General features: G+C 39.5%; 1 protein-coding gene across 2 annotated transcripts; it reads left to right on the plus strand.

Annotated features, from left to right (window-relative positions):
• Positions 1-1,524: 1,524 nt before the first annotated feature.
• On the plus strand, positions 1,525-17,662 carry LOC109996776 (CTD small phosphatase-like protein). Of its 2 annotated transcripts, XM_020651066.3 has the most exons (8): positions 1,525-2,143; positions 10,003-10,160; positions 10,296-10,328; positions 11,712-11,813; positions 12,601-12,657; positions 13,050-13,142; positions 13,636-13,821; positions 14,308-17,662. In XM_020651066.3, the coding sequence occupies exons 1-8, from the start codon at positions 2,068-2,070 to the stop codon at positions 14,431-14,433; spliced, it is 831 nt and encodes a 276-aa protein (XP_020506722.1). In that variant the 5' UTR covers positions 1,525-2,067; the 3' UTR covers positions 14,434-17,662. The 2 variants fall into 2 exon arrangements, with proteins under 2 accessions (XP_020506722.1, XP_020506730.1); XM_020651074.3 differs by lacking the exon at positions 10,296-10,328.
• Positions 17,663-19,007: the final 1,345 nt, after the last annotated feature.

Genomic DNA, 19,007 nt, shown 5'->3' on the forward strand with positions numbered 1-19,007 from the left:
CTAAACTTTCATTTTTTTTCCAAACTTCAGAAGGTCTACACTTTTATTTATTTTTATGCACAGGTCTAATTTTTCCAATGTCCCTTTAACAGTTAGGTTCCACTTAAATTACACATATACATATGTTTTTATTCCTGAACGGGGTTATGTAATTGTTTATTTAGTCTATTTTTAATTGCACAGGTTTAACTTTATTTCATGTAGGGGCTTACTTAAATCTTTGTCTCGGGTTAATATATATGTATGGGAGGGGGGACAGCGGTTGTTTGTTTATTTGTAACGGATGTTTCATGTCGTGCATGTCTTTTGTAAACAGCTACTGGATGCTTTGAATTCCCCTCGGGATTAATAAAGTATCTACCTATCTATCTATCTATCTATGTGACAAAATAGCATCACATAGTGTAGACTGTCTGTGCATTCAACCGAAGTAGCCTATATGTGAATTTGGTGAAAGGTGTAGGCTTCATAGTGTAAATAGCCTACTTTATTATTTTTTTAATCACTGATTGACCTTGTTTCACTGCCTCTTGAGCTGCTTTAACATGTTGAATTTCCCCAATTCATAACTTGTGTATTAGGTACCTGAGCTTAGTTACCAAGTGGTCTAACTTTAGACAAATATATGCAAACACGAAATAACCCATGATATTTGGCTGCAAGCCACCAGGGCAATTACAACTACGATTAATATAATTGAATACCAATTCAGTATAAGCCTACTGTAATATTATTATATATTATTATTTTATTGGTGATGATATAACATGACAGGAGAAAATGGGTTTTATTTATGTAGGGCTACGTCTTTTATTTGTTTTAGCTTCTCTAAAACCTGATTTATGGTCGTAAACTTTAACAATAGCAACAATAATATTTTCCTTCATAGCCTTTTAGGCCTATTGTATTATAAATGCATTGTAGGCTCTACCCATCAACCCTCAACGTGGCCCTCAGGTCAATTTTTTACACATCAATTAATTGAAAACATAATGAAATCTGCCATGAAATCATAAAAAAACAGAAATATGTCCATAATAATATTTGATCACTGGTATATGTTGAGTTAAATTTGAGACATAATCGCCTGTAATCGCTTTTGTATCCTACAATGTGGCCCCTCTGGCAGTGAGAATTAAATGAATGTGGCCCCTTGCTGTGACCAAAGTTGCCCCCATCCCTGCTCTACCTAATGGAAGCATTTGCCTGATTTAAACACTAGGTGGCGCTATCGCCTTGTTAACATTACCCACAAACGGAGAAAGCGCACACACTTATCCTAAGGGTTTTGGATTACAGTCAACTATTTGCTCGGATTGTTGAAAGTGATGTTGTTTGCCCATGAGCCGGTTAAAAGGGTTTGTGGTATTCAATAACGCAGTTTCTATTACGTGTATATTTGTTTATAAGAAAAAGCTTCAGTTTATAAAACAACAGTAAAGAGGAAAGGAAGCTTGGAGAAGCCTCGTCCAAGCAGCTGCATAGGCTGAGTGAGAGAATCCATCACAGAAAACAAAACGCCCCCTCCCACTCCGAGTGCCCCCGCTTCACATGCAACTCAAAACACATAAAGCCTCCATGTTGCACTGGGACTGAAGGGCCGCTACACATGAACTGTGGTAGCTAACTTTACCGTTCAACAGCTTGCATGTTTTAAGATAAGAACAATCGTCCGACGGGCTTCCTTCTGTTTTGTTCGACACACGGCCTCACATTTCAGGATACCCGGAGCTTCAAGGCTAACACAAGCTACTTGCTAACTTCAGCTAGTTAGCAAATCAACCTTTGTTGCTTCTGTTTTTTTAAAGCTGTTTGCGCAGTTGGTTTTTTCCCACGAAGCTTTTTTTTGCTTTTGCAGCGATGATATTATACGGAGAGCCATAAATGACAGCCATTCTCCGGCTTCCTTTTAAACACCGTGCTAGCTGGCGGGCTAACACCGCTGACACAACACTTCAGCCCCGGACGGTCATCCTCTTCTTAACCCGCTAAGCTAACAGGAGTTAGCAACCACGTTAGTAACGAGTAACAGTGAGGGGAATACAACAGGAATAACTACCCGCATAAATGGACCACATGTCCATAATAACCCAAGTTTCCAACCCAAAGGAGGAGGAAATAATATGTTTCAACCAGGAAAAAGGTAAGGACAAGTCGGTAAACGGTGAACTAGCGCTAACGCATTAGCTCTCCGCTTCAATATGTTTAGACACTGGTTGACTATTTGTTTCACACTTTTCACCATTAATCACTGCAAGATACAGTCCACAACATGTTTGTAGGCCTACGCAACAAGTTTATGAGAGCAGGATCATCACGTTTTTGTGCTGTGCGTCAAATAGTGCGCATCCGTTCAGTTTTATCTGATTAAAAGTCAAAACTAATGTGACTGAACTTCATGTGTTCACACATCACGCTGAAGAAGAACAAGTGTGACTTGTCCATTTAATGTCCCAGGTTATCACTAAGCTGTTTGTTTTAGGGCCATATAACATGGCAAGCCCTTTTAATATTAAAACAGTCTGGCTGACAAGCAGCAATTTAGTTTTCACTAGTGGAAATGTTAATTTAAGATGTCTGTAATTACATTCTTAACATGTTGTAATTCCAGGTCAACATGTCAATAATGTAATTTCGACTTGTAAGAATTGCGTTTTTGTTATCTGTAATTAATTTATGATATCTGTCATGTTAGAACAATTGTCGATATAATAAATGAACTTTGTCAATTGTTGATATCAAGAATTAACATTTTTACTAGTGAGAATTGAGTTGTAGATATCATGAATTAGAATTGCGACATGTCAAAATGTCATTATGGATATGTCGACTTTGAATTACAACATGTAAAAATTGAATTACAGATATCTGTAATTCAATTTGAATAGAAGTCAATGGCACAAGCCGACTAGTTAGTAATGAAGTTACAGATATCTACAATGACCATTTCCACTAGTGGAAAATAAATTGTAGATATCTTTAATTAGAATTGTTACAAGTGAAAATTACATTGTGGATATGTCTGCTTGATATCTACAATTGCTATTACCGCTAATACTTAAATGTCAAAAGGGCTTGCCATATGTATAACAGTACAAATGATCTGATAGGTGACTCATTCCTGCTCATTAAATGAATCACCGCCGCAAGAATCTGAAAAGTTCATGGTGGTTTGATCCGATGGGCTGCAAAAGTTTTACTTTGACGTGGCTTCCCAGAAAACTGGGGTGTTTGATGTAAAATGTCTGGAGAAGTATTTTGCTCGAGATATGAATGTTTGATGTTAGAGAGTAATCACTTCTGTGGTCTCATTGTAGGATGCACAGGTTTGCACAGGCCATTCACTGATCTGCAGTTTGCCCATGTTGTTAACAGTAACTACCGAGATAAAATCACTTGTAAAGGCTCTCTTGTGAATTTTCTATGTTTTGTATTCAGTTGTAAGTTTCGTATTAGTAATGATGGATTTTTTCAGCAAAATTGAACCTATCGCAACCCTTTCTTTATTTTAAGTGAATATTCTCCCACATAAAAGGGAATATCAGAGGCAAAGTGATTTTCTAGTGCCTTGATTTCACTACACTCCATCATTTTTTTTATTATCCCTCCACTCACTATTTAGTACAGCATGGCTTTTTTTTATTGTGCTGATATTGGCCTAGAACAGATATATCTGTATTGGTCTAAATGTTTACAGATAAATCATCAAGTGATTTGTTGAGCATGGTTTAAAATAAACTCAGAACTGTCTTCAGCACATGGAGCAGAGTGTCACAGCTAAGCAGCTCTGGGTTAGCACGATAGGTTAGCACTTGAGTTGACTGACTGTATAATGAGGTTTAGTTTTTTTACTTTAAGGTATTTTTATTAAGGAAACAGCCTCCTGAGTAGACATGAATAGACATGTCTTCAATTTGATCAGTTCATAATAAAACATATGATCAGTTCATAATAAACCATAAAAATAAGTCCATACAAAATAGATAACCTCTCTTTATCAGTACCCGTTTAAGCCTATACAGGTTGGGCTACACTTTTTAGTAGGGCCCAACCGATATGGGATTTTTTAGGGCCAATACCAAGTTTTTCTTCCTCCTTCACATTTTCGTTCTGTGAAAAGGCCAAAATGAAAAGAAAATATTCCTCTACATTGTGCTGCTTAAAAATAACTAAATAAATCAGATCAAATAAATATTAAGGAGAGAAAAGAATCAGACACCCATTTATCGGCCGATATCTTTCTTGGATCTATTTTAGATCCTTAGTGATAGATACACGCATTTACTGAGTTAATCCCTGTGTTTCCCCTACCATTATATTAGGGGGGGCGGCCTGCCAAATGAAATGCTATTTGACTGGTGGATAAATCTAGTAATATCAATGCATACCAGAAATCAAATTAGCCGCTAGTCACTTGATATGCTAATATCGATAGATGTTATCGGCTGGCTGATTAATCAGTCAGGCTCTAGTTTTTGGCATGATCTGCAGCTCAAGCCAAATCTCATCCACACAATCATTTCAGCTGGTCTCCATTGAGTCCTGTTCCTGGGGCTACCCTGACACTTTCCGGGTCACACAGGCCCATGGGATGTGTTTCAGTATCACATCTCAAACGTCACATGTCAGACCATTAGTAATGTGAGAACTTAAGCTTTTAGCCACGGCAATGCTTTCTCCTGAGGGAACAGAGGTATCCCTCAGTAACTACCATTGACTCAATGCAACTTGAACATGCGAGTGGATCATTTAAGGTATTATCATTTCAGGTATATGGGAGTTGAGGGGGAATATCATTGCAGATTGGGATTTGACCCCCACACTAATTATTTGTGGCAGGCAGGACAAATAAAGTGTAAATAGTTTTGACCAGTTCAGTACATGTTTGTTAAGGACACATTGTATTCTGGTAACTTTATTCTAGGCTTGCAATCATTATGCTTATGAAATGTTTCAAGCTGTTATAACACTTTAGTTGCATATTGTTGTTTACCAATAGAGAGATTTGAGTAGCTCTTAACAGTCACTCAGCAGGAATTCAACACGCTGCATCAAAATCGCACCTTGTATTGGTCTGAATTGACTGTTATACTGGACACAGTTGAGTTAGATTAAAAAGTAGAGCAGCAATGTTTGTGTTTGTCTGCTACCTCTTCTGTTTTCTTCTAAGAATAACTCACACACATTTCTTTCCCTGGGGCTAAGTCAAATATTACCGGCATTATAAGAATAGAACAGCGTTGGTCTTTCTTTCTTTTGTTTGAGACTTTTTGAAAACTGTAGTCTTTGATTGTGTGGTGCGTAATTATGATTTATGTGAAGCCGTGATTAAAAAAAAAAAAAAAAAAGATTCATGAAATTATTTTGACTAGCTGTAGTCATTGCGATTATATTACAAGTATGCAACGATTTTATAGTCTCTTATCTGGTGCCAAGCACTGAACGTGAAGCCCATCTCAGCAGCTGTCCTGGAGGAATCTGACAGGTAGTCTTCTGCTGCTTGAACAGGCTCCAAACTGTCTGGACAAAATTGACTACCTTTGCTCTCAGTGTTTCTCTGCTGACTGTCTCAGGACATGTGCCTGGCTTCCACACTGGTTTAGCTGCCAAGCAGCGGACTAAATATAGACTCACTGCCCTGTTGGTCAGAGCACCACTGACCTCAAGGCCGAGTATAACTACAGCAGAGATGACAATAATCTGTTTTCTATCCATGTAGTCATACTCTGTCTGCTTAAGTTTGGGACAACAACTTTGTTTTCAAAAGAAGATAAAAAGGGCTGTGGTCTCAGTGCCCAAATTGTTTGGTTTTGGGAGGGTGTTTATGAAGAGTGTTTTAACTAATTAAAGTTGGCACTCCTCATATTTTTGAGTTAAAACTTGATTGCATTTCTGAGATGCGTGGGTGGCTTTACACCATCCCGTCTCCCTTCTCCGTTGTCAAGGAATCGCAGAACATGTTGAAGACCTATATAAGTGTGGTAAACATTGAACATTGTATTTTGTAACATCATCGATATCACACTATAATTATTTTGGATCCCTTAGTTGAGATCCTGAAGTTTGACTTGCAAATGTAAAGTCAAATCACAACTGGAAAACAAACAGATGTACTGGTAAGTTGTGTAATACTCTTCCTAACACAGGTTTAGTGGGGTAATAGGAACGCTACCTAATGCTTAATATTATTGAATTTTCTTAATTTCCCCCAGAAATTCATACAAAATATAATTTATTCTTAAACTTCGACTGAGACATTCTATTTTGTAATAAAAGGCGTGTTGTTTTTTTGATTATGACAAACACAGTGACATGGTTATTAGCTCTGTCATATCATTGCAAGAATATTCTGAGTAAATTTAAAGAGCCAGTTACCTCCCACAGCGTAAATACAAGGCATTGGCTAAGTCAAGGAAAATAAAGGTTAGAGGTATAGTGAAGTTACTCTAAATGCCTAAATGCCTGGACTTTAAAAATAATGGTTGCTTTTTTAATTTTTTTTGATATCTTTTATTAATCCCTGAGGGTAAATTCGGGTTAACACTGTTATTTTATAGGGACATGCTTCTCACACAAATAGATGTCAGAGTGGGGCTGCTACAAACTGCTAAGCGGAGAGCGCACCCGAGCAGTTGGGGGTTCGGTGCCTTGCTCAAGGGCACATCGGCAGTACTCGGGAAGTGCCCTGGCACCTCTCCAGCTCTTGCATATCATTTTCTATTTACCTCCTTTTTTAAAAAAATTGGTTGAATCTTTTTGGATAGTTGCCATTGTAAAATGTATGTATATACATGGAGTGCTTGTCTTCAAATGACATGAAGAAATTACACTTATAAAAACATATATAAAACAACTTTCAGGTTACATAATTTACATATTAAGCAATACTACAGGTCTGTTGCCATACTTCTCCGGCTAAACACAAACACATTTGCTGTTTGGATATTGGTTATATTGTCAATATCTGCAATGTTGTATAAAGATCAGAATATTTTTTATTGTTAATTTATCTTCTATATCTTTGGAAAGCTGCATGCTAGAGTTGTAAGCAGACAGCTGCTCTGTTCTAACAAGGCTCTGGTGTTATTGTCCCTCTTTCTGGCCACAAACAACACTTTCTTGTGGAGACTTGATTCAGTCTGAATGAATCCATATTAAGAAATACAATACCTGAGTTCTTGTAATTTTTTATCCCTCTTTCTGTGTTGAAAACTGCCGTTCTTTTAAGCCACATCCCAGTGCTTTGTGTTGAGTTTTTTAACCAATCTGAGCCTGGGCTGTTAAGTTTCCACACACAAGAGAGGCTCTGTGTCAGTCATTGCTGATTTTAAAGTGTTTGTGCAGTGCGACAGTAATACCTCAGTCCCTTTATCTACCTTTTTATATTATGTATATTGTTCTTTGCGTGTATAGCATCGCAAAAGGCAAACCTTGTGTCAAGAAAATCTTGAAAAATCCTGGAGGGACTGATTGAATTTAAATCAAACCTTCTTGTGAGTAAACATCTTCCCTCTCTTTATCTTCAGGTGAGTGATGTGTGTTTGAGGCAGAGTTGTGCTCTGTGCATGACTCAGACATCCTGTGTGTTTTCTGAGGGTCTTTGTGTACAGGAATTGGTTGGTTGTGCTGATGAATCACAGGAGGCTGACAACTGTCCCAGTTTTCCATGGATACAGAGCTAAAGTGACAAGACAAAGTCTAGTTTAACAAAGGAAGTCTTTGGCCCTCATTAGGTTATTTTTAGATTTAAACCCGGCTTATTAGGGCAGATATGATGATCTTTCAGCAAACCTCTCTGACTGAAGTTCAGCGGGGACCATAGAGAGCAATTTGGTTAATTTCCCTTTAGAGCTATTTCATAATGTCACAAAGAAAGCAATGGATCTTAAAATCAGTATGTAGTACGTTTTTTTTATTTTGTGGTTGCTGCAGTGTTGTGTCAACGTTTGGTATTTTCCAGTGGATAGGGTCAGATGGTAGCCTTAATTCTCTGGAAACATTGGGCAGAAGTTGGACTTTATCATACATCCTTTTCTCTTTTCTGTTCCTCCTTTCTGTTGGCATTTCCATGTGTCTTTTGACATAAAATAAAAGGATACCCCCCCCCCCCCAGAGGATTGACTACATATAAAAAAGTGAGGAGCATAACATGTTTCTTCATGGCTCTTGATTGGTTTATTCTCTATTTTTTTTTCACCTTCAACTTTTTGGTGTTGCCATCTTTCAAAAAAAAAAAAAAAACTCTCTATGGCCGTCAGTACAAAGGATCAGGAGCCCTTTATTGCAGATTACTTTATTTATTCTGATTTTGCTGTTATAAAGCACCCAAGACCATGTTGTCATGTAGAACATAAGTGTGTTTACTCCTGTTACTTTCACGCAGGAATCACACTCGTATGTAGTCTGTGGTCCTCGTCCCACCGGCTGTGGATTTTAAATCAGACCGTGGCTCTTTCCTGCATGTCATCCCCCACTCTCCCCTCCCAACATATCCCCTCTCTCTTTAGCTGTCTATCCATTATCCAATAAAGACAAAAAGGCCCCAAAAATAACTTGCATAAACAAATAACACAACCACACGTAACATGTGAAACAGCATAGCTCAAGACACAAAAACACTGTCCTTGATTATGTCTAATGTATGCTGGAAGTGGATTTGAAAACTCCTTCCCCTTAGTCAGTGCAAGAGCTAAAGAGACCACTAAGTGTATTGTTGTTTTAAGGAGTTCATCTGATGATTAACATGTTAGAGCCAGGTGTAATGACTCAACAGCATAATTGGCAACGTGACACATCTCATCGTGTGTTGAATGTATTGTTATGTCCCTAGAACTACATGCTGTTTTAATTATCCATCATTATTGTTTCAGTTATCACGTGTACAAGTTTAAACATTTCTTTAAAAAGTCACTCAAATTGAAAGGATGCATATTGTACCTAACTTATCTGGAGGTGAATGAGGTTGTATCTCCAGAAAGTAAAGATAAGGTCAAATAGCCAGCAGTGTGATTTCTTGAGGCTGTGCTCTGCTGTCTGATACCTTTTCCTGCATTCATGAATATGTTTACTCGTGGAATATACAATTGAAGTATTTTGATAAAGTAAAAGACTGTGGTTACTCAATATTATCATTGAAAGGATAGCTTTGCTGGTATTAGCAGAAGTATTTGAAAGTCTTCTGTCTTCACTAATATTTTGTTTATAAAGCGTGTTCGTCATTTTATGTATCTTTTTTATGATGAAAGCCTAAAGGCATGACATAATGTTCTTTGCTGGTCTTCAGTTGCAAAAGCATTCTGATAGTGAGCTGAGGGGAAAGAAGGGAGGGCACATGGGTGGAGAGGAATGCAGCCTTGTATAGGCCCTGCGTGGGTCTGAGGGCCTCCCACCTCCTCCCTCCCCTCGTCTCTTTGCATGTCCAGGCTGCTTCAGTCACTCACCTGCCAGCTGAAACATGGGAAACGTAAGCAAGCGTTCAAAATGGAGAACCCCAAGGCCAATCAGGAGATGGGATCCACGGCTGGGCAGGATCCATGAGGAGGGAGGGTTGTGCAGCCTCCCAACTTGTCACTATTAATATAAGCTGAGTGTCTGATTTAGGCCCCGCTCTGTAGTCCTGGAATGAGAGGCGATTTGCAATCAGAGGCGAGCACGCACTAAACTGTCGCTATGTGTGACTGATGAGGTCACCCCAGTCAGCCGAGTTATTTTCTGATCAGTACTTCTGCCAGACTGGGGCAACAAAACCAACACTAATGCCATTTAATCACACTGTCAAGGTCTCACCTATTGTGATTGAGTGCAGCTCACACCACTGTGGTCACTTAGCAAAAGTGTAACGAACATATAACTGTTTGTTCACAGATATTCAAGCACCATCCACAGATCAGCATGCAAAACATAAACTCTTCCCATCTTCAGCCTGCTACATTTTTATGACAACCATTTGCATTCCCACTTGTTCCCCCTCCGCTCTCGCACCCCTCCCTGTTGTTTTGACAGCGTCCCAGTCGAACAGCAGCCTAAAGAAGCAGAGGAGCCGGAGCATCTTTAGCACATTCTTCTGCTGCTTCCGCAATTACAATGTGGAACCCCCAGCCAACAACACCAACACCAGCGCCCTGCCTCCACCTGTTGAGGAGAATGGATCTCCTCCCAAGGTGAGCTGCTGCTCTACCAACCACACACTGTTTGTTTCTTTTTATCGATGTGGACTCTTTTTGTGTCTTTTTTGTTGTCCTTCCTACCCCTCACCCTGTTTTTGTACATGTGTATCTGTCTCTTTTATGTTATAGTGTGACCAGGTCGAGGTCATCCCTGTCCCTAGTGTATGTATTGCATTTTATTTCTTTTCCTCTGCATGAAGGCTGAGTGGGCTGCTGCTGGCACATCCTCTCTATGTGGGCTCCAGTGCTCCTCAGAGAGCTTTTGCTCGGCTATCGTACTGCGGTTCATTTTCAGCCGATGGTTGCACTGGCTTTTGGAAGGTGTATGTTCACCTGTGGGTTTAAGTGGTGCCGCAGTGACTGATCTGCATGAGTGATCCTCTGTGGTTTGTATGCTCTCAGAAATACTGTGACACTAACTTTCTAACAAGTTCAGTTTTGGAACTATTTTAATTCATCAGGTGCTTCCATGCCAGAAGTAAAGTAAAAGTATTATAATACAACTCCTGCACTGAGCCATACTTTCCCCACATAACTTCATCCTATCATGTTTTAAGTTTATCAGCATTTCCAGACTGATAAGAGATCTTTATTTTTTTGCTCAGCAGCTTACCTTTTCATGGACGAGATGTTGTGAAAAATGTTATCAAATCTTCACAGATCTCCAGGGGGGAAGGCCTAAAAGTCCTAGACTAAAGGAGTTAATCCTGACTGATTAAATAACCTGTTTAGATCATGCACATATGAATTATCATGTGCACCAGAGGAAGCAACATAGCTCATCTGATCTTGTTTAAACACACAGGAAAGCAGATTCAAACAAAATTGACTAAAAAACTTATGAAGCGATGCTTTGCATAAAAGAAAAGTCTTGAAGAAAATGTTTGGGCAGACATACAGTAGGAAACATGGGTTGTCTGTTCTCCAAAAACAACTAGGGGTGTGATTGTATCTGATCCGGTTTTGTCAGCAGTTGCATGCTAATCAAGTTACTTTGCAATACTTCTAGGTGCTTTGTATCCATGTAGATCTCACTCACATGAGCCATGATGGCCCCACTTTGAACGTATTCCCATGATCTTTCTGATTTTAAATGAAGCATATTAGTTAATATTAATGGCCTGAACATTGATACCGACCGAGGTTATTAAACCAGAATTGCCCTATGACTGTTAAATGAGTGATTACACTTAGGAGTTTACCTAAAACTCCTTTAGTCGTAGCCTGGCCTTGCAGCTTTACCTTCTATGAGTTAGGCGTCTGTAAAGAGGGTGTGTCCTGTGTTTTTATTTGGTGTCCTCAGGGTGTTGTTTTTAAGATAAGAACGAGTCTATTAAATGCATCATTTAAGACATTGCTTTATCAAGCTTCATTGTCACCCACTCTTCCTAACATGGTGTTTGCTTTTTGCTCAGCCTTGGACATTAATTTACGCAAAAAAAATGTGTCTTAATCTCTCTCTCTCTCTCTGGTTTTCTCTCTCTGTTACTCTCCATCCCCCTCTCCGTATATCTGACATAATCTGCATTGTCTATTTCTACCCAGCCACCAGCCAAATACCTCCTACCTGAGATGATAATATCTGACTATGGCAAAAAGTGTGTGGTGATTGACTTGGATGAAACGCTCGTCCACAGTTCATTCAAGGTAAGAAGAGGCTCGAGTTTTCTGTTAATGCAAACAGCTATAAAGCTGTCTCTGAGTGTGAGTGTGAGCCACTTAAGGTCTTTTATATTAGTGAGAAGTCACCAGCTGGATTTACTATTTTAATGATAAAATCCTAAATCTAACAATGTTGTTCACATAACTATTTCCTGTAACATTATAAATCATACTGTGTATATAAACCGCTTTGCAACAAGAAGAATACATGTTGTATAAGTGATGCTTTATACCCAAGAGCCAAACAATAACCGGCCTGAAGTCAAAGCCGTGTCAAACCATTAGATCACTGTGTAAACACAGGCAGGAGAGGAGCAGGTGGTGGAGGATGTGCTGAAGTAACAACAGCAGAGATAATACTCTCCTGATTGTGCAGTAAAAAATAAGAGCAGGCTGGATGTAGGCCAGAGGATGAGCCTGCTGATGTTTCTCTTTAAGTTCCTCTTTAAGCTTTAACAAGCTTTGTCACGTATAGAAAATGATGATGATTGTGGTCCTCTTCATCCATTCTTTTTTTCCACCCTGTCTGAGGAAGGCGTCCTAGTTCTCTGTTGGGTTAGACTGCTAGAGGGACCGCAGACACTGAAAAGAAAATTGTGATGTCTTTGTTTTGGCAGAAAATAAATGGACTATATTATTATTCTTTCAGCAAGAGTTTAGACAATCTGCAACATGTCAAGTTAGTGTTCCTAGCAGGACCTCTGCTGGTCAGATGTAGTACTACATCAACTGTCTGAATGCCTCAGATGTTCTTTTGTGTTTCCTCTCACAGCCCATCAGCAATGCTGATTTCATTGTTCCAGTGGAGATCGATGGTACCGTTCATCAGGTATTACACACAGACCGTAATGAGACATGATACAAGGCTGCATATCTTTTTATTCAGGAATGTTTCAATGTGAAGATCCTGAAGAGACTGGCTGTGATCCAGTTCAAGTAATCCAGGATAGGCTGTGTGTATCCTGGTCGGCCTATTCATGATTACTTGCACTGGGTGGTAGTCGCTTGCAAAGAGATGAGGGCGTCTAAACTGTGAGTAAGAATAACGTCTGTGAAGGAGGGTTGTCACCAAGTAGAAGATTTTTGATAATGTAAAAACAAGTAACAGGAAAATGCAGAACTGTACGATATGAAAACCTTCTAAAACAATCCTGACACCTGTGTTTAAGTATGCATGTTGTTTTCCTCTAACCTGGGCCTAAAATCTGCTGCGTCCTGCAGGTTTATGTGCTGAAGCGACCCCATGTGGATGAGTTTCTTCAAAAGATGGGCGAGCTTTTTGAATGTGTGCTCTTCACAGCCAGCCTTGCCAAGGTGAGTTGAGCTCGGACGTCTTTTATTCTGACATGAGTTTTGGTTAACGAGCCAATGTCTGCCGTGAAAGAACATTTTATATATTTCCTTGTTTTGCTCTGCGTTTTTCCTCTGCTCTAGCTGTCTGTTATTTCACACTTCCTCTGTTTCACTCTCCTTCTGTGTGTCTTTGCATCTTAGACAATAATGCATGGGTAAGTTTAATGGAGGAGACAGAGAAGAGCCTGCTGTTTGTGCCTTAGCAAATATTCCCCGCGCTGAGTTTAAAGCAGCAGTAGGTGTCAGTGTTGCTTGTTGTACAGTCTAGTAAACCCTGAGGCATCTTCCTTGTCAGGTAGAAGTCTGTGAAGGATCACCTGCTTTGAATAATAGTGTAGCACTTTAGATCTGTTCAGAAGTCTTTACAACAGTTTATCGCTGTCTTTTTCTTTCTGTCTTTCAGGACATATCTAATGTTTGTGTAACACTTTCTGTGTGTGTTTGTCTTGGACAGTATGCAGACCCTGTGGCAGACCTGCTGGACCAGTGGGGCGTGTTTCGAGCACGACTCTTCAGAGAGTCCTGCGTTTTTCACAGAGGGAACTATGTCAAAGACCTCAGCCGGCTGGGACGAGAGCTCAGCAACGTCATCATTGTGGACAATTCACCCGCCTCGTACATTTTCCACCCAGAAAACGCTGTAAGTGTCAGAAACCAGAAATAGAACGGTCATAGCGTCCGTGATATACTCTGCCTTGCAGCCAGTTAGTCTTCCTATCACCCTGAATGTTTCTATCATCTTGAAGCTCATAGAAATTGTGGCTACTATAGTAAAAACAAATGTAAAAAATTCAAGTTAAGAGCCTCATTAATATAATCAAAACATTTCAGACATCTGTTAACAGAATAACAGTGGAAACAGGCTCACACTTTGTCTATTTATTGTGATAAATAACCAAATAAAACCAAAACAAATATCAGAGGTCTCTAAAACTTGATTGTTGATTTACAAATTATAAATTTAGTTGGCTACTTTCGGTTGTCCTCCCCGTGACTTGAAGTCGATCTGTATTTGTCTTTTACAGTTCATTTGTCTGGGGTGTGTTTCCATTTGTACATTGGTATTATTTGTGATAACGTTGATATAAAATAAAAGCTAACTGAATGTGGTCTCCCGCCTCTAAAGGTTCCGGTCCAGTCCTGGTTTGACGATATGAATGACACAGAGCTCCTGGACCTGCTGCCTTTCTTTGAGGGACTCAGCAAAGAGGAAGAGGTTTACGGGGTCCTGCAGAACCTAAGAGGCAGGTAGCAGGACACACCACAGTCTTCCTCTCTGTCCACCTCCGCCCGTCTCTACAGCCACATCATCTCTCAGACTCAGGCAGATCCTCCCACACGCGACCCTCTTGTCTCTGCCCCAAGGGGACGCCATGGAGTCTCACTGTGGAAACCGTCACGTTTAACCCCGTCTTATTTCCTGGTGACCGGCTGCCTTCTGAGTGCAATCAGAAAGAAAAAAAAAAAAACCCAAACACTAAATATCCCAGGAGCACTGTGTTTCACCAGAAGACACACGTGAACGTGTACAGAGCGCCCTATGTTGGTAATACTTGGGACAAAAAGCTAAGAGGATTGAACTCTGGTCTTTATTTTCAAACCAACAAAGTTTTACTATTCGGTGAAGTGCTTGTTATGAAACCAAAAAAAAAAGGAAACAACTTTTTTTTTCGGAAACTTCTTTTGTGGTACCACACAAAAGCCTGAGAAGATTTAGTCCTCGTATTGTTGCTATGCAGGCAGTTTCTGGTCGTAGGAAGGACTGTGATTCTCTTTTCTTACCGAATGAAGTGCCTTGTGTGAATGTTGTTTATATAGGGAGATATTTTGTACATGGCATATTTCCAGAGTACTCCTGTCTTGACACACAATATGCTTTAAAGTGGACACAGAATATCTTGATAAACAAGTTTGACTTTGGTTTTCTTTGAACATCAAACGCTGGGTAAAAGTCTCCATAGTATTCTCTTTATTTTCCCAGTATGCTTGTGCCATTATCTAGATGTGACTTTGTTTCTTTCTGATTTCATTATATGTAGAACTAGTTACTTTGTTTCAGGCAAAGGAGTATGTTTGCAATTGTGAACCTTATGCCCGACCTTTACAGTAGATCTTTGCGTTTGATAGTTTTGATCTGAATGCTCAGATAAAATGTGCCATTTATTTCTGTCTCTCATATGATTCTCCCTCCCCTCCTTCATCTCATTTTATGAACTGCCAAATAAGGACGTTGTTTTGAACAGGCTTCATATCTTTTCCAGGGGTTCAGCTAACATCTAAAACCATTAGTAAGTATATCATTCTAGGTTTGATTCTTTTGACAAATAGCTGTCAAATACATTAGTCCGGTTTTTCATGTTACGCGCTCCTCGTTTGTCTTGCTTATCATACGGCTAACTTTTAGCCCGCTGCTTTTTTTCTTTCTTCTTCTTTGGCACACGATGTGCAGCTTCACAGCGAGGGGATTATCCTCCTCCAGAATTGTACACAGTTGCAAAGGTATCCCTTTTTTCTTTTTTCTTCAAATGGTCAGATCTTACAGGAAATGGGTTGAGTGCCATGTTTCTATGTTTTCATGAGGTCGGTGTCTTTAAGGGAGTATAGTTCAGTGTCTGGACGGTGTTAAAATCACACCATCTCTCTTGATTTACATCCAGTGATGGCCGTTGTTTAAACCAGTGGAGACAGCGTGTGGTGTTTACCTTCCCAGACTCTCTTTAACTGCTCTTCACCTCAGTGCCTACGTCTTGAGAGGAGCCACACAAACCCAATGCTGCAACATTAGCTACCATGGCAATAACCTTTTTGGGGGAAAGTTTCCAACCCGAGTGTTTGGTTTGGGTGTCCGGAGCACTTGACACAGCTCGCCAGCAGAGGTTTGGTTGACAGTGCAGGCTGGCTTAGTTATCGTAATGACTTTAAGTGTTAATTATTGAACTTTTAACCTTTTTTTTGTCTATAATTTGACCTAAAAATTAGACAAATAATTTTGGTCTTTTTTAAGAAAGAAGTTTGATTTAATTTTATTTTTAGAATCAAAATACTGAAACAACTTGAATGTTGCTCTTTTATTTCAGCAACATTAGCCAAACAACCTTGTATAGTGAACTTCATTGCCACAGTTATATCAGCTTCTGTTTTGGAAGAAAGTAAAAAAATAAATTAAAAAAAAGACGCCTTCCAAACCTTCAGTGCTCCGTGTTGGTCCATCGACATGCAAGGGGCCGACTAAAAGTGGAACAATACGGGAGCACTGCAGAAGAACTGTGAAGAACCTCATCAGGGCGTTGATGCCTTACTGCCTGTGGAGGCACAAAGCAATGTTTCTTCATTTACTCCAACATCACATCTACGACTTTAAGCATCTTCTCATTAGCATTTACTTTATGGAGTGTAAAGAAGCGAGCGTATATGGCCAGTCGGGTGACCTAACATTGGAAGGAAATACAAACGAGCTAATGAAGCATGAAATCCTTTCAGCTTTATTTGGCCGTTTTTGCTTGGTTTATGGGTCATGATGTTTTTTTGTAAAGACCTACGCAACTTCATGATTCCCGACATTTTTCTGTCTCGTCGTCAGGCTGCTGCTTCTTCAGGCGTATCAGAATTTTTTTTTTTTTTTTTTTTTTTTTTTTGTAATACGTGTTGGTGGTGAGTGTCGAGCTCATGAAGATGGTTTCAGTGCAATGTCCTTTTATAAGACTTTCCTCCACCTCTCAATGATTTACCTTTCTCTGAAAACGTTGTTTGTATCATTGTGATATTTTTCTACCAACCGTTTGTCAGTATTTGGTTTTAAAAAGTCGCCTATGATCGGTTGTATTCATTGTTTTTCTCATCCTGTAATCTCCTCTCTCTCTCTTGCCTTTGGTGATAAATCTCAGTCAGGTCTCGTCTCTCCTATCAGGGGACATACACGTGTGTGTGTGTAAGTGTGTGTGTGTGTGTGTGTGTGCGTGCACAGACGTCTTGTTTGTGCGTCCTTACAGTGTTTCTTTGTGTATCACCTCACTCATAATCACAGTCATCATTTTTTTGTATTGATTTCACACCAAAGTTCTACAACTCTTGAGTTCAAGTCACTGTGCATTTTATTTTCTAAATATTTGCTTCTTCTTCTTTTTTAACACTTGTTGGTTCTTGTTGGCTTACTTTGCGTGTTGTCATCCTGAGCATCACTGTTTCTCTTTCTTTCCATAATAAAAGGCTTCATTGAAACTAACCTGTAATGTCTGTTTTTCTTTTTTTTTTTTTAATCAGATGTTTGGTAGAGTTCATAAAATCAGGCCAAAGATCATCACTTCAGATGGTGTGATTGAGGTTTCCATCGTCTGTATGTTCCCGTTTTTGACTATTAACACAAAAGTCATGAGAGAGATCGGCACTTTGTTCTGAGAATATATTTTACAGTGAAGTCATTCATTTATCTGCACTTTTCCCCCTGCCAATAATGTCACAATAAAGCACATACGTATGGAGAATGTTGCTTGTCCTCTTGTCTGTTGACTAACTACAAAAACTGTTTTATTTCAACCTTCATGAGCATGCAGTGGTGAGACATTATATCTGAGAACAATCTCACCTCTTGTGAAAAGTTAGCCAGTACCACAAATGAACTTAGGAACTTTTGATTTGTGTTGATTTTGGCGACCCTGTGGACTATCTGGACTAGTCATTAATTTGCCATTTATGTTCAGTACAATAAGTAGTAGTGTTTTTAAGCAATAAATCTCATCCTGCTTTTTAAAATGTAGAAGTGCAGTTAATCTCTTAGCCTGCCACCTACTCCACGGTAGGCAGTGGTTTCACGCACTATTAACAAAGATATGATCCATCTTGTTGCTGATTGTCTCGTTTGCTTTTGTAGGTCATAAAAAGGCATTACTGATTAATTCCAGTCTGTATTTATAACCGGCCAAAAACTCCACTCAGGGGCTTCAAACTGAGGTAGGCAACTTTGGAAAACAAGAAAAAGCTCAAATGATCAAAGCAGAAACATTTACTTCCACCGCACACCTCCAAAATATAAACTCAACATGCTCTGCCTCAACTTTAATGCAGGAAAAGTCTAGGAGAGTTCAGAGCGTTGTGGTCTTGTTAACTGTGTTTCACTTCATTTCGCCGTCCTTTCTTTTGTGAAACCAGCCGATCAGCTTTAACTGTGGAAACCACTTAGACACGGTGAGTGTGAGCAGGAAAACCCTCCAACCAAATAAGATGACTGGACAGACTTGTTGTTGTGACATTCACAAACACAGGAATTTCCCATTTCGTTTTCAAAGCTTTAAATTCCTATCTTTATTCGGATGTAAGACTTATATTGGTTAGAAGAAAAAGTGCATCCAGAATATCTAACCCCACCATTAGTCTTCATTAATTTCCTATTTGCCCACTTTAAAGCACAGGAGAAAACTATCAACACAACATTTAGCGTCTTCTTACTCAGACATTGACAATCTTTTTAAAGAGCGTTTCTTTTTCTTTTTTGGGCGTGGCAGTAGCTCAGTCTGTAGGGACTTGGGTTGGGAATCAGAGGGTTGTCAGTCCAAGTCCCGGCACGGACCAAGTCTGGATATTGATTTTGTAGCTGGAGAGGTGCTAGTCCACTTCCTGAGCACTGCCGAGGTGCACTTGAGCAAGGCACCGAACCCCAAAAAACTGCTCTGGAGCGCTCACTGTGGGCAGCCCCCTCGCTCTGAGACCTCTCCATTAATGCATGTCCATAGGATCATGTTTGTGTATTTCGGCCTATGTTTGTGTAGCATGTTAACTAGACAGAGTGTAAAACTGAATTTCCCCTTGGGGGATTAATAAAGTATAAATTAT

This window comes from Labrus bergylta, chromosome 4 (genome assembly GCF_963930695.1).
Source record: "Labrus bergylta chromosome 4, fLabBer1.1, whole genome shotgun sequence".
Lineage (NCBI taxonomy): Eukaryota > Metazoa > Chordata > Actinopteri > Labriformes > Labridae > Labrus > Labrus bergylta.